General features: G+C 40.6%; 3 protein-coding genes across 9 annotated transcripts in view; 2 read left to right on the forward strand and 1 right to left on the reverse strand.

The window, feature by feature from the left end:
• Positions 1 to 8,383, forward strand: part of LOC145462794 (uncharacterized) — a 37,138-nt gene extending 28,755 nt beyond the window's left edge. For 5 of the 6 annotated variants that reach the window (XM_081446403.1, XM_081446399.1, XM_081446401.1 and 2 more), the window contains 2 exons: positions 623 to 679; positions 8,267 to 8,383. In XM_081446403.1, coding sequence (XP_081302529.1) covers positions 623 to 679; positions 8,267 to 8,383 — 174 coding nt within the window. Of the gene's footprint in view, positions 1 to 622; positions 680 to 4,539; positions 5,168 to 8,266 lie in introns of those variants that run through there. The other variant, XM_081446400.1, reaches the window with a different exon arrangement.
• A 155-nt stretch (positions 8,384 to 8,538) lies between these two features.
• The window catches only part of LOC145462784 (uncharacterized), a 29,613-nt gene continuing 15,590 nt past the window's right edge, over positions 8,539 to 22,561 (reverse strand). For both annotated transcript variants that reach the window (XM_081446390.1, XM_081446389.1), the window contains exons 22-32: positions 22,444 to 22,556; positions 21,483 to 21,630; positions 13,497 to 13,547; positions 12,531 to 12,655; positions 11,647 to 11,726; positions 11,393 to 11,465; positions 10,728 to 10,898; positions 10,100 to 10,252; positions 9,856 to 9,973; positions 9,207 to 9,274; positions 8,539 to 8,704 (exon numbers count right to left, since the gene is read on the reverse strand). In XM_081446390.1, the coding sequence (XP_081302516.1) occupies positions 8,540 to 8,704; positions 9,207 to 9,274; positions 9,856 to 9,973; positions 10,100 to 10,252; positions 10,728 to 10,898; positions 11,393 to 11,465; positions 11,647 to 11,726; positions 12,531 to 12,655; positions 13,497 to 13,547; positions 21,483 to 21,630; positions 22,444 to 22,556 (1,265 nt within the window). In that variant the 3' untranslated portion in view covers position 8,539. The remainder of the gene's footprint in view (positions 8,705 to 9,206; positions 9,275 to 9,855; positions 9,974 to 10,099; positions 10,253 to 10,727; positions 10,899 to 11,392; positions 11,466 to 11,646; positions 11,727 to 12,530; positions 12,656 to 13,496; positions 13,548 to 21,482; positions 21,631 to 22,443; positions 22,557 to 22,561) is intronic.
• On the forward strand, positions 13,558 to 18,164 carry LOC145462791 (uncharacterized). The gene has a single exon (XM_081446397.1). The coding sequence runs from the start codon at positions 15,771 to 15,773 to the stop codon at positions 16,908 to 16,910; it is 1,140 nt and encodes a 379-aa protein (XP_081302523.1). The 5' UTR covers positions 13,558 to 15,770; the 3' UTR covers positions 16,911 to 18,164.

A 22,561-nucleotide genomic window follows, 5' to 3' on the forward strand; every position in this document is an offset into this window, starting at 1 on the left:
GCGTGAGGTCAAAATGGGTAGATATCGGCCAAGTTCTTTATTTGCGTGTTTATGAACCAAGACGGAGTCGAGGTCCATAAACACGCAAAAATGGCAAAAACGAGACCAATATCCAGCCATCTTGACCAAACAAGCTTGGTCAACAAATGATATGTTATATGGAAAAAGAACCCTATTTTCTTACTTATGCTTCTGCTAACATGTTATACTTGTGCTTGCGTCGCAAGTGAGGAACGGGCCTAATTTTATATCACTTTATTTAGCTTCCTGTTGCTAACAATCGCCTCATTTTATCTCCAATTTTGGAGCTTCGCTGCTTTCGGAACTTTACATCTTCAATGACATTTTCCGAAGTTGTGAACAGTGCAATTTATCACTCATTAGCACCCGCTTAATGTTGACATAACAGCATATTGATGAATTTCTATTTTTGTAGTTTGCTGTCAAAAGGCGGAAGAGTTAGTTCGTCCTCAACGAAATTTCGATATGCATGTAGACAGCCAAATTTGTATCAACACAAGCTATTCAGAAAAATTACTTACTTGAATCAAATATGGTGTCCAAGTTCAAACAAGTAAGTTTAGAACGACTTTAATTTGAAAATTGTTTATTAATCTTCCAGATTAATACAAGAAGACTTCATTTAAAGAACAAAGAAATAAAAAGATCTCTCTGTTTGGTAAGTGATTTCTAAGTCTTGGTCATTCCAATAACCAATCCTCTTCCAGGCTTCCATCCCGTGAGGGTTAATCAAGTCATTCAGTCAATTCATCTAAAAATAACTGTTTAATTTAGTGCCAAGGCTCGGGTCATGGCATCATTTTTTTTTTTTTGCCTAAGTCTGGAATCGATCGTACGATTTGCCTAATGCATCGCTAATCCGTCGCACTTTAAGAGAATAGCATTTAGTCAATTGCGGTCCCTTTCGCCACCCACTCAAGTGAGCAGCGAAATAGACCAATTTCGATATAATAAAATTCAGCCTTAAACAATAGACCTCAGCACGAGACTCGTGGGAATAACTACAGAGTTTGTGGGTTTTATTCCCCAGAGCCTCGTGCTGAGGTCTATTGTTTAAGGCTGAATTTTAATAAATCGAAATTGGTCTATTAAACATGTCTTGATACGTTTTAGTGCTTTGTGATCCAGACAGTCGGCAAAAACGTGACTTACGCATCGCGAGACAAAGGATAATGAATCGATAATTTCTCAGAAATGGCCTAAATCGGAATCCACGGTGAAAACCTGAGAAATCTGGCTAACATTCTGCGACATCCGTATTTTTTTGTTAAGGATAGTTCTCATTTCTCTTGGTTCCTGATTTTGTTTAGGGCCCGATTGGCAGAATTTCCAAATTTCTTAAAGGAGAAAATACAATCACTGATACTTCGTGGTTTTATTACCGTAAGTCGGTTTCTTATAATGAAATTACAGTACCTCAAAATTTACTTCAACACATCCTCCTGCAAATCGCAGGTTCTGGTGATTGTATATACATATTCTCATAACTAACCTCCATACCATTCTCTTAGCGCTACCTAGGAGAATTTGTCAGTACATCTAGACGTTTTTTCTTTAATGATTGGCTTGATTATTTCCTAAAAACCGAGCCTTTAGCTCTATTAATATTCCTATATATATTACGATTGAAGGCTTAAATGTGAATATGGTTAAACGAAAATGCCTTCGAAAAAGTCTCGTTATTTTACAGAGCACATTAAAATTCAGATCACGGACAGGCTGGAGGGGTTGACAAACCTCTCTGAAGTTTGTTTTGCTCATAATGCTCCGCCTTTAAACGTGAGGGGCTGCTGCCACGTGAAACTTCGAATCAGCCAAGCGAGAAATTCTTTGTTGAGTTTTCCCGCGTAGCGGTCCGCTTATCTGGCAACGCATTGGATCGACATCCGTTAGCTTTCTCAATAATTATGAAGTTGCGATATTCCAAAGAATGCCGGCTAAGAACACAAAAATAGCACGGCCAATTAACGTCAGAATTGACATTCTTGTCCCTGTTTTTCCAGGAATTCTTTTGAACAACTATGTTAGTTTGACGAGCTAAAAAACATGACACTTGACCCATGTCCGCGGCTACGAGATTCAAAAACAAAGGGAACAGTTCAAATAGAACCAACTTTCACGAAATAAAAACGAAAATCAGTATTCGATTTGCCAGCGGCAGGATAACATTGCAAAATTGTATCTTCGATCGTGAACGACAAGAAACTTGAATTGTATCCAGAATCCCGGTGGAGGGAGGGGGGGGGGGTAGTCTCCTCCGCGGCCGTTTTTGGGGATGTCACGCAACGCTCCCCCTCTTTGGGGGAGCGTTGCGTGACTTCCCAAAAAACGGCTGCGGAGGAGACTAGGGGGGTTTGTTTTTCAGAATGGTTACTCCGCCAGACTATCTTAGACATACTCTAACGACAATGTCGTTTCATGCCGAACGCCACGCTTAGCGGAACGTTGAAGCTGTTTGTGATTCCTCCGCTCAACATTTTGGGTGAATAACAGATCATCTCTGATCAAGTCAACAAACTGGCTGTATTTGTTCACAGTGTACTTCAATATTCAAGTTAGTTCACTGAAACTTTGACTATTTCTTCACAGTTTAAGTATGACTGCAATTAAGATATATGCCATTTTTTTCCTGACAGTTACTTGATTTCTTTTTCCTTTCTAAGTGTGATCGCAATTAAAAATATCTGTCGTTTCTTTCTTTCGCCTTTTAGCTATTTCAACTCATAATTCGAGCCTTGATTTCTATTCAGGTCCCGTCAACGTTACGCCGGAGGAATTTGAAAACGGACGGTTTCACTTTGAAAACGCATCGAATGTTTTCCGTCCACATCACACTGGAGGAATATTAAAACGCAGCAATCACAGATCATTTTGCATTTCTCGAGCAAGGAAATATCCCGATTATCGTAACGCCATCGTTTTCGAAAAGCTTCATTAATTTTCAAAATGTTTCACGTCCACAATAAAACGCAAGGCCGGCGTTTTCAAATTCCTCCGGTTTGCAGAGCGTTTTCAAAAAGCTCCGTTTTCGTGATGGATTTGTGTGGACGGTAGGCCAGTAACCGGAGAAATGAAGCTCCGTTTTCAAATTCCTTTGAAAGTTGCTAATTTTTATTCCACATTTTTACCGTTATATTCTCTTACCTCTCCCTTTCCTGTCTTAGGGACCGTTGATTTTTGATAAGGTAGGGGGGCGGGGGGGCTGGTGGGATTTGGAGGGGGGCATGCGAAAAAAAATAGCTTTCGAGGGGGGGCCATCCCAAAAAAATTAGGGAAAAAGGGGGGGTCACGTGAAATATTTTAGTAAAACTTTAAAATGGCATAATGTTTGAATATCAAAAGAATTGCTATAGAATAAACATAGAAGGCAGGATATAAATTTAGTACAAACTTTCCTTCTGCTTTAAAAAAACGTTTGGCGACAAAAAGTATTTGTAGCTACTGAAAAGAAGTATTTAACACTGTTATTTTCGAATGGAACTTTCCCTGGCACTCATCTTCATCTCCGCTGTCGTCGAGTTCTTCGTCGCCGCTTGTGCTGCTATGGAAGTCTGTTTTTCACCAATGCTGCAAGAAGCAGCAATGCTTTCCGTCAGAGTGTACTCTTCAGGGTACATGAAGGTGTAAACATAATCTCTGACTTCCCGCTCAAGGTTGGTGGTGATTTTGCTTCTTGCAGCATTGGTGAAATAATTCCCTTCCAAGAGCTGTGCGATGTATGGCCCATCTCTTCCAAATATCGACGTGGCAACATCCTCAACTTTAAGACACTCTTCCGGGACGGCCGTTCTAGGAGGGTACACAAGGCATTGTGGAAGATCATTTCCTAGCGGGTTTCCAACACAGATTCCATAGACTCGTTGGACGTTGTTTTCAGTCTGCTTCCTCTTTCTTTCATTTGACTTTCTGCGGTTTTCTTTTTTCCTTCTCCTTTTGTTGATGTGCTGTTTGAGTATGCCTTTGAATATGCTGTTATAATTGCTCTTCTTATTTTCTAGTGCTTCCATGTCCTGCGTGACCTTCGTCAACTTAGCTTCTGTACATTTGATCTGTTTTACATTAAAACTGGGGGCAAATTCTTCGCCCTGCTTTAAAGCAAGCCCATTGGACTGAAAGAGTGTGGAATCGTGTTCCTTTACATCTTTCAATATGACATTCAACTTTTCCACCATTGCTCTGTGCTCTTTGATGGAGAAGTTCAGTTTTCTTCCATCACTGGGCTTCAACTGGTACCCTTGCATGGAAAACTCACTCGCCCTTTCTGAACAGCCATCCGCACCTAGAAAAATTGCTTCTTTTGCATGTAAGATGTCAAACTGCCTGGATCGTTCAGCTGTAAACCTTTTCTTAAACGACTCGTCGCTTTCGCCATTATTGCGCATTTTGGAATGATCCTCTTTTCTGATGCTCATGTAGTAATGCGCTCTTTCCCCGATTGGATTAACAATATAAAGAAGAAAGAGCATGGAAGTGGCAGGCTGGTTTTATCTGACCCAGAGAGCGTTGCTCTATTTGCAGATAAGTTTATTGTCAAATCGAAGTTTGTGGTGGATTATCTTCAGCATCTTGAAGTGCTGGAATTTAAAAGGAAAAAGAGAGCAGAAGAAAAGGCAAAGTTAAGTAGGGAGGAGGATTATCCTTGGACTGAGTTGTGCGAAGATCTAACCAAGCTCAAAAAGCTACGTGTTCCAGAACTAAACAAGTACTCAAATCACCACGGGCTGAAGCAGCATTTGAAAAGCAGCAAGAGTGAGAAAGGAAAGGCAATTGTATGACATTCATGCTTGCAGCAGAAGAGTCCTCTCAGAGCTGGCCAACCAACACTGAGAAGTGCCAGGACATTGACACAAAATGACAACAGGGCAAGTGCTGACAGCAGTGAAACGGATGAAAGTGACAATGATGAGTATGACAGTGATGCCATTGACTCTGGGGGAGAAGATGACTCAAGTGACGTCATTCTTGCATTCATCAATTCAGATGAGGAAGATGCCAATGAGAGGCCAAATGCCACACGCTCAGGGCGAGCCATAACTACGAGATCCGAAATTGACTTCTCTTTCTTTTGATTTGTTTTTTAAACAACAGCTCTCTGTCGTATAGAGATTGTAAATATTGTCTTCATAGTGAGCACAATAACGTGAAGTAGGGGAATAATACAGAAATATTAAAAAAGTTGAAATCTAAATATTGTTTGTTCAATTTCTTTTTTTGGGGGGGTCATCCCAAAATATGACCGCTATAAGGGGGGGGGGCATGTGAAAAAAATTGGTAAGCTGAGGGGGGGTCATGCGATTTTTAAATGGTGCTTCCCAAATCCCACCAGCCCCCCCTCCCTCATAAAAAATGAACGGTCCCTTAGTCGAGTTCGATGGAAACTGAGCAAGGTGGGCGAGGCTATCAGCGCTTACAGAAAAGTGCAAGCAAACCAACAGAAAAATATACCAAAATGCTCTTAACTACGCCTCATATCTCACCTAAATAATTAATTATAAGACTGATTACGCCAAACTGAAAAAAAGCGGAATGTAACAGTAGCGTATAATAACATGACACCGAACTAACAGACGTCCGGTCAGATTTGGAAAGCAAACACAGTGAATATGGAATACAACGACATGATCACCACCCTGAGAGATCGTTAAGTTCTGAAGTAAAAACCCTAGTTACTTTTGGATTTAAAACGTCTATCATATGTTAAGTGATTTCAAAGTCTTGGTCATTCCAATAACCAATCCTCTTCCAGGCTTCCACCCCGTGAGGGTTAATCAAGTCACTCAGTCAATTCATCTAAAAATAACTGTTTACTTTGGTGCTAAGGCTCGGGTCATGGCATCATTTTTTTTTTTTCTGCCTAAGTCTGGAATCGATCGCACGATGTGCCTAATGCATCGCTAATCCGCCACACTTTAAAAGAAAAGCAATTAGTCAATTGTGGTCTATTTCGCCACCCACTCAAGTGAGCAGCGAAATTAAACATGTCTTGATACGTTTTAGCGCTTTGTGATCTAGACAGTCGGCAAAAACGTGACCTCCCATCGCGAGACAAAGGATAATGAATCGATAATTTCTCAGAAATGGCCTAAATCGGAATCCCCGGTGAAAACCTGAGAAATTTGGCTAACATTCTACGACATCCGTATTTTTTTTTTACGGATAGTTCTCATTTCTCTCGGTTCCTGTTCTTGTTGATTGGCAGAATTTCCAAATTTCTTCAAGGAGAAAATACAATCACTGATACTTCGTGGTTTTATTATCGTAAGTCGGTTTCTGCAAATCGCAGGGTCTGGTGATTGTACATACATATTCTCATAACTAACCTACATACCATTCTCTTAGAGCTACCTAGGAGAATTTGTCAGTACATCCAGACGTTTTTTCTTTAATGATTGGCTTGATTATCTCCTAAAAGCCGAGCCTTTATCTCTATTAATATTGTCATATATATTACGATTGAAGGGCTTAAACGTGAATATGGTTGAACGAAAATGCCTTCGAAAAAGTCACGTTATTTTACAGAGCACATTAAAAATTCAGATCACGGACAGACTGGAGGGGTTGACACACCTCCCTGAAGTTTCTGTTTTGCTCATAATGCTCCGCCTTTAAACGTGTAGGGGCCGCTGCCACGTGAAACTTCGAATCAGCCAAGCGAGAAATTCTTTGTTGAGTTTTCCGGCGTAGCGGTCCGCTTATCTTGCAAAACACTGGATCGACATCGGTTAGCTTTCTCAATAACTATGAAGGCTAAAAGTGTAAATTTATGACGAGTAAAGCGTTTTCTAATCAGTTGCGATATTTCAAAGAATGCCGACTAAGAACACAAAAATAGCACGGCCAATTAACGTCAGAATTGACATTCTTGTTCCTGTTTTTCCAGGAATTGTTTGGACAACTATGTTAGTTTGGCGAGCAAAAAAGCAAGACACTTGACCCATGTCTGCGGCTACGAGTTTCAAAAACAAAGGGAACAGTTCAAGTAGAACCAACTTGCACGAAATAAAAACGAAAATCAGTTTTCGATTTGCCAGCGGCAGGATAACATTGCAAAATTGTATCTTCGATCGTAAACGACAAGAAACTTGAATTGTATCCAGAATCCCGGTTGGGAGGGGAGAACGGGGGTGGAGTAATGGGCCGAGAACGACCAGAAACTGTTTGTTATTGTTTAAGCATTGTGTTGAAGCTGGAAAATCGATTTTCCTTTTTCAGTTGTTTTTGCTCTTAAATGACGGTCAGTGTAAAACGAAGACTGCAGAGTGCAGACAAGAGGGTCAAATGCAGACTGAGGGTGAAATGGATACTGCAGACCAGGGTGGAGTGCATATACTGTAGACTTTTTAACTGAATCGTGTCACCATTTCCATCATTGAAAGCTAACCATAAACAGGCTAACTAGAGCGTTTTCTAGGCTAAACGGCGGTTAGCCTAAGCAATCCTGTTTTCGGTCAGAACTCGATAATGGAAATAACACGATATTTACTCAAAAAAGTCTGTAGTCTGCAGTCTGCAGTTTATCCTCAGTCTGAATTTCACTCCCGGTCTGCAGTCTGTGTTTTACACTGACCGCTCAAATAGCTATTGGGTGGATATCAAGAAACCTGATACAGTTAATTTCTGCCAGCTCTTGTGGTCAATCTCAAACCCAAAATTCGCTATCATAATTTTTTTTGACTGAATCTGTAAGTCACGGGTCAGTTTGTACTCTGCGTAGCCAGGTCGGGTTAGCCCGTTAACAGTCAGCTCTCGATAATGGTAATGATATAAACACGATAATTACTTGAAAGAAAAAGATTGACTTCGGCAACGACACGGCCCTCATAGAGACTCACTTAATTAATATTATTTAATTGTTCCACTGTTTAAATGATAAAAATGTAATTTCAGGGCAGTTTATGTTTCAAGGCTTTTATTAAGGGCCAGACATCGGGCAAATTGACCCGCTGTGAGGATGATTTTGCCTGCCTGGTTTGACCATCTAGAGGGAAACATTTCTTATAACTACGATTAATACGTGGCATTAGGCTGTTGGCGATTGCGTTACAAGTTTAGCCATTTATAAGAAATGTATGAGAATGCTTCGAAAATTGCACGAAGTGTTACGTGTAGAAAATAATTTAAGTCAAAGTAGCTTATCTTATGTTTGTATTACGTTATTGTGAAGCAAATCGTACATTTCACTTTGTAAGAGCCCAATTATTTTGTCTAGTGATAACATATTTATTATTATCTTCCTGACCTTCAGGTCTTTGACAGCCGACGGTATTTACACGAAAGGAAGCATGGCAATAACCAAGATACTAACAGAGTCCCCTTGTATATTAAGGAACGAGGTTGGCTATTGTCTCATAGCTGCTCATAGCAAGGACTTGTTGGACATTTGTACAGAACAACATTCTGCTGTTACATGAGTTATTATGCATCGCTTCATTCCTTAATACACAATGTGAGCAGTCTTGCGTGACAATTTGTAAGGGAATGGAAGTCGAAGTTAAGCTCTGCGCTGAAAAACAGTTTGTTAACTTCTGCTTTTAGCCAGCGAGCTGGATTTTCGGCCCGACACGTCGACTTCCACAGACTTCAGCGCGCGTTGGATCTCGGGACATGCCAAGTGAACATTATGGGCAGCGGCATCCATTAAAGGCTGTAGCATTTCATTGATCTCTTGTAGAATGATGGGTGTCTAAAAACAGACCGAACAAATCAGTCACGAGCTGTATGCAATACAATAAAAACCCGCGCGTGGAAGAACCTACTTTTTTTGAAGTCTGGCAAAATAGGTCCTTGTATTTTGGAGTAGCTATTGACAATTTAGGCTAAGCAGGTTCTTAATTTCTATGAAAGAGATTAGGGTTGTTGATTACCAGAAAAATAAATAAACTTGGGTTTGGTCCTTATATATACAGTATTCAGTCACAACTGTATTATGTATTTTCTTGTAAAAAATTTGCAATCTCAAAGTCACGCTCCTTGGGTAAAATATTTATCAAAATTTAACTGTACTAACATATAAGAACCTGTTTGATCTTGTTTGCCTAAACAGGTCCTTAAATTTTTTGGGGTATTCAAATGGAAAATTTCTGCCAGTAGGTTCTAGAACCCCTAAGTTCTTAAAACAGAAGTTTCATTGTATCTTAAGCCAAACAGTGGATTGAAAATGTGCACGCATTACATTACAGACTTACCTTTGACGAGATAACCAAACTTAAGGTTCGAGACACCGGATCTCTTAAAGTCACCTGGCGAAATTTTTCTGCAAAATAAGACGGAACGAGTACAGTCGGCCAAAAAGGTTGGGGTTACCGCACTGAGAGTACCTTACATTGATGGAGGTTGCAATCACATTCCGACCAACTGACTGACTGACTGACTGACTGATTGACTGACTGATTGACTGACTGACTGACTGACTTACTGACGGACGAGCGGACAGACGGGCGGACGGACGGACAGACTGATCGAATTGATGGATAGACGAAAGAGCGGACGAACGGGAGCATAGGGTACAGGCTGTAGGAGGGCCTAACGGACTGACTAGTTTACTAACTGACGCATAGATGGACTGAAGGAGGGCCTGACGAACTGACAGACGGACCGACGGACGGATGGACGGATAGACGGTTGGACAGTTAGACTGCCTAACTGATTGACTGACAACGGACAGACAGAAGGACGAAGGGTCGGTTGACAGGAAACGGAAAACGAATGCCCAACAAAGAATAGTGTTAAATTGAATTACCCCTTCTGACAATGGACTGAAAAAAACATCCACTTAGGTATATTGATTAATTAATCAATCAATCGAGATAAAGACAGGAGCAAGTGTATAAGTACCTCGTGAACGCGGCAAAAGTCCACTTGGTGTAAGGGCCGTCCCGCGGGACAACACCCGCTCCAGTTTGTCACCATACGCGGTTGCCATGGTATTTAAAGCAGCGACATCAAGAAGGGACTAAAATGAAACAAATTAAACAATGTATGCGTCAAACCATGAATGATACTTTTACGATCACATAAATATCTCGGTTATTTCAAGTAAAGATTTCATTCAACTATAATATCAGTTCTTTTCTCGTACCGTTCTCTCGTCACCGTCCAACAGAGGTCTGAATGTTTTGCTGAGTTCTTCATTGACCAAGCTCTGCAAGGTTTTATTTAAAGTGCGCAGATACTCCAGCTGAGAAGCCACGCTGTGAAACATTCGCCATGCCTCTACTAAGTAGGACTTGTGCTATAAAAACAACGAAATACACAATTAAAAGATTAGCTCTTCGCTGAAGGATATGTTGTTATGGAAAGCGAGGATGAAAATGATAAACAATTTGGGCAAGCTTGAAAGGAGAACACTTTGTCAGCTAAAAACAACGAAATACGTGATTAAAAGAGTAGCTCTTCGCTGAGGTATATGTTGTTATGGAAAGCGAGGGTCAAAATCGTATACAATTTGGGCAAGTGTGAAAGCAAAACACTTTTTTAGCTGGGATTTCTTTAAATTTTGCAAAAATCCTGTTACCACTACAACTCGCCGGCACCCATTGTTGAAGGGTACCGCGCTGAAAGGGGAAACATTGGCCAGCTCCCAGAGAGGGATCCAACGAGCTAACGGCCCCTCCCTACCCCACCTAGCTACCTCTCTCTCTCCCCCCTCCGCCCCCCACCTATCCACTAACTGATAAAGTAGCGTCCATTGCACAAGTTCAATTCACCTGACTCATAAGGGACTTGACCATCAGCCATCTGTAAACAGATATCAAGTCCTCTTCCTCTTTAGCACGCTCTATATAGTGATCCACGTGAACCAAACTAAGCACAAGGTTCTCTCCTTTGCAGGGGTCCGTGAGGTCCTGGGGTCCACAGCATCGTGCGTATGATAATGCCTGCAATAACCAACAGAGATGGCTTAAAGATTCGAAATCTCTACAAAGCACTTTTACCAGCATGAGAAAATACGCCTTTCAAGTTGAAAAGTTATTCCTTGAGCACACTGGGAGTCATTTGGCTATAATAACACCGACCCAACTCTCTAATTCGTAAACAAAATCAATGGAAATGATAAGGCAATAGATAAGGAATTGTTTGATTAAAACGCTTTCGAAATCTCAAGCGAGATTACGAGCAACTAGCCTCCTACGCAGTTACGTAGACGTTCTTTAAGCTCGTCACGCAATCTTCTCGTGGGGAAGATTTCGTGACGAGTCCAAAGAGCGTCTGCGTAGAAGGCCAACAAGCAACGGGATCTCTCAATAGCGCGAGGGGAGTGGGGGACGGGGGGGGGGAGGGTTAGTAACGTGTATAAATTATTGTCTAGGCACATCACCCACCCCTCCCACAAACAATCACTGTCGATTCCAACGTTCTGCCTACAACTTACCACATCCTGCTTTGAGAAAACAATCTGATAAAAAGCCAAAGGATCGCTGCTGGCATTGTAAAACCTCTCATAACTGTAAACAAAAAGAACGATTTTGACAAGAACAAGATTATACACATAGTCAAGAAATCAAATCAACATACACTGGTCTCCTTTAGGGGTTTAATTCAAATTTTCCGATGCGCATCCCCGATCTTTGCATATGAGGGACCCCCCCCCCTCCCCTCCGCGAGAATGAGGTGGGTCTGACTTACCCAACGTCCTGTCCAGGTAAAAAATGAAGACAGAAGGACTTCTTTACCATGACAAGTCGCCAGTCAAGTGCCACATAAACCTACAAACAAATCCTCTTTGAGAATGGGCAATAACTTGCTATAGACTTAGAAGTATTAAAGGCAACGAACTATCAACTACAAAGAAACAAAAATAATGACTTTAAGATTCAAAATTTTACCAGAATGACAATTTTGATTTCTTGGTACAAACTTCCTGTCATAAAATTAAATTTAGTGAACTATAATCCACTTCCATCCTTGTAATCCTGTCGCCGAACTTCTTCCTCCACACAATAACTTTTTTTTGCCATGTAGAATCTTCTTTATCCAATTCATTGGTATCTTTGTTTGCATTTGGTAATATGTGATGAAAATTAGGAAAGAAAACTTTCGATAAACTGTTAGGACACTGTCCTTTCAGTTTCAGCAAAAGAGGATTTGTCTAAGGGCTTTAGCTGAGTCAGTACTATAGACAACAAAAACCCGCCCATTAAAACATCACACAAGTGAATACATGAAAGATCATATATTTGAACTGCGGAGAAAGATACGAAGATATGATTGATCATCGCAGTTACACAGACAACTTTTAAAAGCAGTTGTGAAATTAAAATCTGAAAAAAAAATTCAGGCTTGAACGGGTATTCGAGCCCATGACCTCTGCGACACCAGTGCAGTGCTCCACCAACTGAGCTATCAAGCCAAATGGGAGCTTGTCACGTTGTGAGTTCGTAGAGTTCAAGAAAGAGAGTAAAAACCAAAGAAAATCGCAGGAAATCGTCCACTGAAACACGTCAAATTAGCTTCATACAATTCATATAAAACAATAAGGACAAGACATTAATAAAGATAAAGGCACCTACCTTCAAAAACAGAGGCTGTTTGGATACAACAGTGGAGATCAACTGTGACATGAAAGCTTTCTTTCGCTGAGGTGGAACAATATCATGAAGACTGCGCCTCAGAGTTTCTCCTCCAAGAAAAAACCCTGAGAAAGAACAACACTTAAAATCAGTACCCCTGATAGCGACTCATAGTCGCTCGGGTGGGAAAGGGGGAAGCGGAGAGGGGGGAGGAGTTAATTTTTGCGGGTAGAATGCAGCCGGGTTCTTAAAACCCTCTGCCTATTTCCAAACTGTCGCAACTTATAAATGCATTATACTATCATGGGGATTTTGTTACCGTGTAATCTGGTCAAAAACGGCGCTAGGAAATAGAAGAAACACATAGAAAAAACACTAAGAGACCGACGCGAAGATATTAAGGGCATTGTCTAGGGTAGCCCAAATTTTGATTAGTTTAAACGTTTTTCCAAGACACAAGGCCCTTGAACAACTTTAGTGCCTCAATATGGTATTTTTTTTAAAGCTAGACTATCATTTTCTGGTTAGTCTTCTAAGGTAAATATGCGTTCCGGCTTTTTCCTTTTCCAAGTCATCTTCACGATAGTATAGTTATTACGCTTTAGTGTCACCCAACTAGTGGACTAATGTAAATCCTGCATATTAATTGGCTACGCTACTAGAGGACTATTACTAATAGTCCTCGAGTAGCGAAATTGGCGCAATCGAGCGTGACGTTTTCTTTCGTTTTATTCCTAAATAAATATTTCTTCAACTTGCATTTGCTAACTTCATTATTGCCTTTTCTGTCCGACTAAAACAATTAGACCCTTCGCCCTCAAGGGCCACGGGTCTAATTGTTAAATATTAAGAGTCAACCCCCCTACCTCAGGACTGATATTCTCCGACTGTAGACAGTTATCAGTTGGGTCATCATACACTGCTGCTGATGATGGTATATAAAGAACAGATTGCACTGGAACTTACCAAGAAAGAGAACATCCTCTTTTTCACTGAAATCTACGAGATGGTCGTAAACTAAAATTGTAAATTAAGAAAGCAATGTTATTGATCACCATGGTGGAATTTGACCTAACATTTTAAACTATACGAGAATGTAGCGACTGGAACTTTCTTTTCACGTTTCTCCGTGACCCCAGGGAATTATGCAACCCACTCTTTAAGCGTTCCTCATTATGTGTAGTTTTGTGTTTCATTTTCGCCAGTGCTTGTTAGCACTAAAAGTTCGATCTGCTGGTTTCCACCGCGTTTTCCTTAGCTGCTTCACTGTTGTGAGCCCTGACGTACAAATTCTAGAACTCGAGTCGCCACAGTTTTGTAAGTTTATTTGCTCCGTTGTCAGTTTTTTGTGTCATTATATTATGTACTTCAATATTTTGTCTCGTTTACTTTTCAGTTGAATCACACACACATCACACACCCACGATCACTTTTGTTTCTCTCGTGTTTACGCCCAGTATGATTAAACTTGTGCATTCAAACTGTGACGTCTGTAGCACTTACTAGACCTACACGAGAACGCACTTTCTGATTAGTACATCAAGAATGTAGTGACAACCTGGAAAAGCACAAGAGGAAAAAGGGCCGCGCACGATTTGGGGTCGAGACGCCCACAAAGTGTAGGTCCCTCAATTCTTCAGAACTGAAAGGGAAAAAACACTTTGTGTTCCAAGGATGAATGTGCTCTAGAACAGACTACAGAGTTTCCTATTTCATCCATCTTTCAACATCAAACATAAACCGGCAAACCACAGCAGCATGAACCACGAAGCATAGTTGTATATGAGCTGTTCACTCTCACTTCCTTCACCATGTGCATTGGAATAATGTGGTCACAGGAGATAATATTGTCAAGACTGAATTTCCGGGGCTTGCCATCAGAATTGACAAGGCTGATCGTCCAGAATTACGCTTTGCAACGGAGGTTCGAATCCATTATCCACCTCTAAGACGCCAATTCTTTCCGACAAGTGTTTTTTTAAATACCCTAAGAGTTACCGGTATAGCGTTAAAAACGTGTCCCCCCCCCCCTCCCCATCACACCCCTGCCCCGTCGTTCTCGCTTGACTCTTTTTTCATTTGTTTTTTTACACTCGTGAAATCTCCTTCAATCGGCAACACCGAATCATCTGTCAAAATCTTGTGAGCCAGCGAGATCAAAAGATCAACTTCCCTTTGAGTTAAAACATGGAGCTACGTTTAACATCCAAGGCAACGGAACTGTAACGTAAAAGGCATCGGAGAAACAGGGAGAAAACTGGACCCTACACTTGACGATAATGGCCTGTTAAGGCAGTAAAAAAACACCAAAGAGGTAAAGATACAGGACATTTGGACGGCTGGGATTACAAACGTGGATCCTATTTCAAGATGTAAAAATTGTGACGTGCGTTTTTAGTCCGCCATTTGTAACCGCGACAGCCAAACGAGCTTCCACGTCATAGTTAGTTACAGTTAGAGTCACGCGATAGACCTGTTGAACATCGGAGACCGCTCTATTGTTTTGCCCTTTGAAGTTCGCCGGCTTTCATAACCATTCCCCTCTACTATGCTCCACATTGAGAAACCATAGTCAATTGAGGGGAATGGTTATAAAGCCCGGCAAACATCAAAGATGCCAAGATTTATGTTGAAAGGACCGCGACCGTGCACAATCTTTTGTTTTTCGCTCATACACTATGCATGAATTACGTAACCGAAACGTTTCTGTTGGTTAGTTCCTCGGTCAGTAGTAAACAGCTATTGTGTTTTGTGCACGGGCAGGGCCAAAAAAGAGAACAAAAACATTCAACAAAGAACTTTGTCGAGTTTAATAACCATTCCCCTCTTTTAACCATGGAGAAACGAACTTCGTGGACTTTTGAAAGCTGTGTCAACTTTCGATTCACTCAAAACAATTGTCAAGATTCACAAAACGAATATCGCCTGTCAGATCCTAAACATGATATAAAATAACACGCTTTTGGCAATCTTCGAAGGACTAATGCAAAACTGCAAGAACTGAAAAACTATGCGGATTCAGTTTCTTGCTGAAAGGAAAATGATGACGCGTGTAATCAGCATAAACGAACGGAGAATATATCGCAGTGATAAGTGACTACGGCGATAAAACAACATGAATTATTAAGAGGTTATCGAGCGCCGTTTAACCGACACACTTGCTGACCGCCTAGGGGGTTCAGATATAATTAGACCGAATCTACACGAACATATAAACTGAACTCCGCTTTTGTTTTGCAAATGACGAGGGATCAAACAAGTAAGATGAGGTGGCAAACTAATGGTTTCATTAAGGTTCTTTGCAGCCGAAAGTATTTCAGGCTGCTGTTGTTGTTTACCTTAACTGTTTTTATCGTTTTGATTACGTCTCATCTCGAAGAGGGTGAATCGTTTACGCGTGAATTTCATGGAAATAACATTGTCGAACTTGGACAAGCGCAGTCGCTGAAGAGCATTGTGTCCGCTAATGTCAGAAGAAAACGCAAGGTTAACCAAACTACGTTAAAGATGGATAACCATCAGAACGCCAACTTGGAACCTATGCAACAGTGCCTCAGCTGGTGTAACAAAGCAAATACAGGTGGTCGCTATTTTCTAAGCGCTGTTTTACTTGTGCGAATTTACTCTAGTGATCTTGCTAAGCTCAGCACAAGAGAGTTGATGCAGTGGCTTTACTACTTGAAGTACGCTGGCTTTGAGCACGTTTACGTGTACGACGCTTATGTTTTCAAAAACGAATCGCAAAAGAATGCTCTTGAATTCCTCATAAAGGAGGGCTTCGTTACCTATGTTGACTGGAGTCACAACGCGTATCCTTACTCAGTCACTGGCACTCAGGAAAGCGCGTATCAGCATTGCTTGGACAATTGGGGCAATGAATCCAAATGGCAAGCAAGCATTGATATCGATGAATATCCATTTTGTACTCAAGATACCAAGCCTAATTTCTTGCAACGTTTTATCGCTAATTTTTCGAGACAACGACCTGATGTCTCGCAGATTACCATGCAGAATTTCCTCTTTCTCGGTAAACCACTAGGTGATAAGGAACATCCGCTACTTATCGATCGACTCAAGCGGAGAACACCCAGACCTGCAAATGCTTTAGTTAAACCCATCTACAAGACAAGGCAGGTAAGAGAAACACACGTTCATCATCACGATCTAAAACACGGCATATCAGAGGACGCTGATAGAAATCAGATAAGGCTTAATCATTACTGGGGAGCAAGACTTCAAAACTGGGGTGAAGACACGCCAGAAATTTTGGACAAGACAACGGAAGACAACACGATACAAGGAATTGTAGAAGCCCTCATTAGCTGTGTTCGTGTTTGCTTGGCAAATGAATCCATAATTTATACGTTTCGCTGGAATTGAGTGCTTTTCGCGTTTTAAAATCGTGTTTCTCCTCACATTATAACGTGGAACTTAAGACATTCGTTCAACCACCATATTAGCGCCAAATGATCGATTGTTTTGATTATTTGTTTTTCGTGTTTTCAGAAAACCAAAGAGAAATTCTAACCTCAAAACACCAATAAAACCGTATAAAATATTCAAAGGTTGTTAACTGCTGAAAACGAACTCAAAAAGATATCTCCACATGTCGTCATTTTAAAGCGTAATTAAAACACAAAGACCACCTTTATTAAGTATTAATGAGTTGCAACTTTTAAAAACATGCCTCGAAAGTACCAGTTGTTGCGTGGTGAGGGTTGAACTGAATACATAATCAAAAAGCGATTTATGTACCATTATTTTCCCCTTTTGTCTACATGGTTAATGTTGAAGGACACTAAAAAAGAACTCAAATTCAGCAGCGAAGCTGTTTTCAAGATTTCGCGCGCTCATTTTTCCTCCCGCTTGCGCCTCGCCTCTCGATCGAGGGACTGAAAAAACGAGGAAATGCTTATAGTTTGTTAAAGATGCAACAAAATGTTTTGAAGGACGTGAAAGTTGAATTATGTGGGAGTTGCAGCTGTTTATGCGCCTTAAGCACACTATTTTCTACTCCGGAACAGATACATATGGTGCCAATCCACAAACTGCCCACAGCAAAAAGGAGTCAAAGCAGTTGAAAACATTTCAAAGATTGAAAACAGCATATATTTAAACATTGGCACGCAAGGCGTGCAAGAGTTATTTTTTTCTGTGAAGTTTTGGAGATGGAAGCATTCATGGTACAGTAATGATTTGGTTAATTTGACAAGTTTTTTTGGTTGCGATGTTACATCGGTCATGGTAAGATAGCTAAATAGTAAGCCATAAAATGTTTGACTGAACAAACTACAGTAATCTGACATGTCTCCAGATTAATGTAGATATCATCCTATTTTCTAACAGGCAATTTGATTCGCTCTTTGATACAACCCGCACTGTGATTGGTGTGACACGCGCACATGCATAACTCCCTCGCTCACCGATCACATAACCCTTCCAACCCCTAAGAGAAATTTTTGCTCAAAAATACTCAAGTTAATTTAGAGACTTTTTCGCATTTTACACAAGTCGTAAGTTTACCTTTTTACACAACACAACACAACACAACACAACTTCACCGAAAATAGAAAGAAAGAGAAAAAAAACCTCTGACACGTTGTAAGTCTGATTTAATTAAATGCACTTTAACTTGGTGCCGCGCAGTCTTCAAAGAACATTTAAACAGTTTTCATACCTTAAAAAATATCGGACAGAAATGAATGTCATCAAATAAAACTATTAAACTGCTACTGCAGAGACGTAAAAACCGTCCAGAAACAAAACCTTTTCTTTTTAATATCCTGGAAACAATAGCCGATAACTTGTCAGCTCTAATTAAATTTACTCCCATATAAAAAAACAAAAGTGTTAAGTTGCCATTTGTTACTAAAGATAGCAAACATCTCGTGGGAAAGAGTGGAGACGATTCGTCCGCTCTAATTGAATTTACTCTCTTGTGAAAAACAAGAGTGTCACATTACACTTTGTAACTAAAAAACAAAAATATCTTGTTATATTTGCATGCAACAAGAACAAAGCAATCGTTACTCGCACTTACTATTGTTAACGTTAAAACTGTTTCAAATCTAACGTCTCGTCCCCTCTAGAACATGTCCTAAGAACTAGAAGCGACGATTCGTGACCTCTAATTGAATTCACTCCTTGTGAAAAACAGAAGTATCAAGTTACCTTTGCAACTAAAAATAAAAATATCTCGTTGCATTTGCATACTACGAACTCACGAACTGTTTCAAACCTCAAGGCTCATATCGTTCATTTAACTAAAATCCTCAGCCTAACCCACAGAAAATGTCGAAGTAAACCCAATATATGAATACTTCCTCCTCTTTTATAGAAGAATGAATACGGCCGGTCTGAACTTTATCGGGATCAAATCTTCTCACATACCATTTACCTTTACAACAAGAAATTTGATTGGCTGTTTATAGTACACTGTAGATCCAATCTGATTGGTGTGACATACATACATCTCTCTCTCACTCACTCACTCACTCACTCACTCACTCACTCACTCACTCACTCACTCACTCACTCACTCACTCACTCACTCACTCACTCACTCACTCACTCACTCACTCACTCACTCACTCACTCACTCACTCACTCACACACTCACTCACACACTCACTCACTCACACACTCACTCACACACTCACTCACTCACTCACCCATTGACCCGTAACATACTCGACGCGCCGACTAAGAGGTATTTTTTTGTAAAAAAAATAACTCAACAATAGCTGTGACGGTATATGATAATTCTTGGTTCTTTTCTTTGCCGTCCTCTACGAAACAACAACGTGAAATGACCAAATTCTGCGTTGTCTGGAGAACGTGAACCACGACGGCTAATTTTTTAAATTTATATTTCCAATTTTACGCTCTGTTCCATATTCAGTTTCAAGATGACTTAATGACTTAAAGGTATCGCGAGATTCGTAGGTAAAATATAAATCCATTTTTTAATCGACCTTGTCCTCGGCGTCGGTGTCGAAGTTACTTAAACTGTCTAATCACTGATGTAGCACGGTGCAGCACCATTGAGAGGTAACTAGACCGATAAATAAATTATGTAAATCACGCAATAGCGGCCAGCCAGCTAGTCTTCTCCGCGGCCGTTTTTAGGGATGTCACGCAACGCTCTTTGGGGGGGGGGGGGGGGGGGGAGCGTTGCGTGACATCCCAAAAAACGGCTGCGGAGGAGACTACCGGCCAGCCAGCCTTTTTAGCAGGGGTGTAAAATACGGATCAAATTTCCTTGTGCGCGTAACAATTGGAGCTGCTGTAGTTTTTAACTGGTTGTAATCTTAAAAGTAAATGCTGTGGAAGACTATATGGCAGTGACTCACAGCTGTCCAATTTCGGAATTATACAGGCATGAACAACAATTTTTGCACTCTCGTCAGTGATGTATTATCTAAGTTTTTCTAATTTTCTTCTTTCTAGCTTTCATCCTTGTTATCCCGTACTTCTTCTGCAAAATACTTCTATTTTGCTCTCTACAATCATTTTATCTAATTAACTTGTATCTCTGGTAGCATTTGACAATACAAAATGGAAATTAGGAAAGAAGATGTTCCATAATTAGCCGGAGCAGTGTCCCTGAGAGCTCCACTAGGGCTGCCTCCTCCACAGGCTTTTCCTGAGCGACGGCGATTAGAACGGGCCGAGCGCGATCAAGATGAGCTGGGGACGAGCGCGGCGCCAGCAATTTTCGCGGGTTAATTTTTAATTCATTTTCTTTGGCGCGGTCACCCCAATACGCAGACCATGGAGACTGCAGACTGCAGACTGCAGACTGCAGACCGCAGACTGTGCACTTTTTTTTTCTTATTCTTGTTTTTGCATTTACTTTTGACTCGCATATTTTTTGGTTCAGTTCATCCACAGGCAACACAAACTCGGTGGTATGTGACTGTTGATGTGTTATAGATTTTGAAAGGGAAACTCCCTTTAGTCCTAAATATGCTTAAGTAAAGCTATTATAAACCTCACTTGTAATGTAATGTCACGCGTAACAAGTGCATTTTCTACTCTTGGTATACAAAATGTAATTCCAAGTGGCTGTTGGAGTGTGACTGCGATCACGCCAAAAAAGCCTAACGCATGGAAAGATCACAGAAAACCGAATAGCATTTGAAATTCTCAGTGCAGTACGGTTGCCGTAATGAGTTGATGCGATGGTTACTTTATCTGTCCTTATGGCACTTTGTTTTTATGGCAATTTAAACTGCGAGTGGTCCCTCTTTCGCTTAGTCCATCGTGCGTGACGCATAAGAAAACCTCGGGGAAAAAATTTCATGCGAGCATTTTTTTCGTCGAGGTTTACTTGCGGTCATGTTAAACTACGCGAAAGAGGGAATACTCCTAGTCTAATGGCGATTCTGTACTTTGTGAAGAAAAAGAAGTGATTTGTGGGACAAGGTCGCTTAATTAGAGTCACCGTCCTTGCTTTGTTTTATGAATCAGTTAAGAGGAGAACGAAGACTAAGAAAATCGAAAGAAAAAAAAAAACAACAAATTGGAGAAAATAAATAAAACCACAAACCCATCAAAAATTGACGCAATTTGCGCCCAGAATGTATGGAAGTTTATTTTCATGCTTGATATTAGTATATTTAGGATCAGTAAAGGGAATTTCCCACAGACAGTCTATTAAACGCGTGAATCAACAGTCAGATGTTGAGTTTGTGCCGCCTGTGGATACATAACAAACATTAGAACATATTGAACACTATTTTGTCATTAGAAGCGAAAAAAGTGAGTCAAGTGTTAGAAAAAAAGTACTCAGTCTGCACAGTCTGCATGGTCTGCACGGTCTGCAGTCTGCAGTCTGCAGTCTGCATGATCTGCGTCTTGGGGTGACCGTGTTACACTCCACCGTCAGTAGAAGTTTTCTTGTTCTCTCGTACGTGGTCATATTGCAGTTAGACATGGAATTGTCCTTACCTAGCTTTGCAAAGTGAAGTATGACTTCTGTTCTGCTGTGACTTGGACCTTGAATAAAATAATGTTCCTCCAAGTCTATCTCATGTAAATATGGCGTCATGCGACCATAGAGAGGGGCAAATCCACAGAGAGCCATGTCAACAACAGTCTACAAAAAATATTATAAAGATAACGTATTGATCCTTTTAGTTCCAAGAAAATGCTCATTCAATACACAGGTCTACATAGAAGCCACAATTGTGCATTGGAGTTAGACAAGAGGATTCATGGGTTGCTTGTTTTACTTACTAGGGAATTTAAGAAAACCACGACGACAACGGGAGCGTCGCTAAACAAAAGGTTTAATGAGCAGAGCAATGGCTGTGCACGCACGTTGTAAATCTTGGTAAATTTCTTTGCCGTCCTCTGCAAAACAACGTGAAATGACTAAAATCTGCGTTTTCTGTAGAACGTAAGCCACGACGGCCAATTTTTTTAAATTTTTATTTTAGATTTATTGCTGTGTTCCAGATTTAGTTTTGTGACAGTGATAAACAAAATGACTTTCGAGTACTGCGAGATTCGTAGGTACAATATTTTCAAATCAACTTTGTCCTCGGCGTTGTCGTCGTGGTTACTTCTAAAACTCCCTATTGTGCTCCTGGGAAACCGTTCCATGACGTACTCTGACGTCAAGCTGCCTTCACCTCTCACTGTACTCGTGCTAATTTTTGATTAGACAATAAAAATCGGAAAATCTTCGGGTTCTTCAAAATTGCACCGTTAGTTTTTCTTTCCTTCAGGAAGTAAACGCAATTCGCTTGGGATTAGGTATTGCATATTTGAGGAGATGATAGTTTCATAAATGTTTAATACTGTACTCCCTTTTTAAGGAAAATCATTAAAGAGATAAAAAGATCGACTTATCAGATGAGAGTACCGTTTCCCCGAAAGCGAAGATAGCAAAAGTAAGTACACTTACAGAAAAGCCAGCCACTGTTATCTTGGTGTTGACTCTGTTAGAGAGACTGTGCAGTCTGGCACGCAAGTTGTTGTAATATTTTCCATCCAATGCTGCTATAGCACTGGGCAAGCCTGTA

The sequence above is a fragment of the Orbicella franksi genome, chromosome 12 (genome assembly GCF_964199315.1).
Source record: "Orbicella franksi chromosome 12, jaOrbFran1.1, whole genome shotgun sequence".
NCBI classification, from domain to species: domain Eukaryota; kingdom Metazoa; phylum Cnidaria; class Anthozoa; order Scleractinia; family Merulinidae; genus Orbicella; species Orbicella franksi.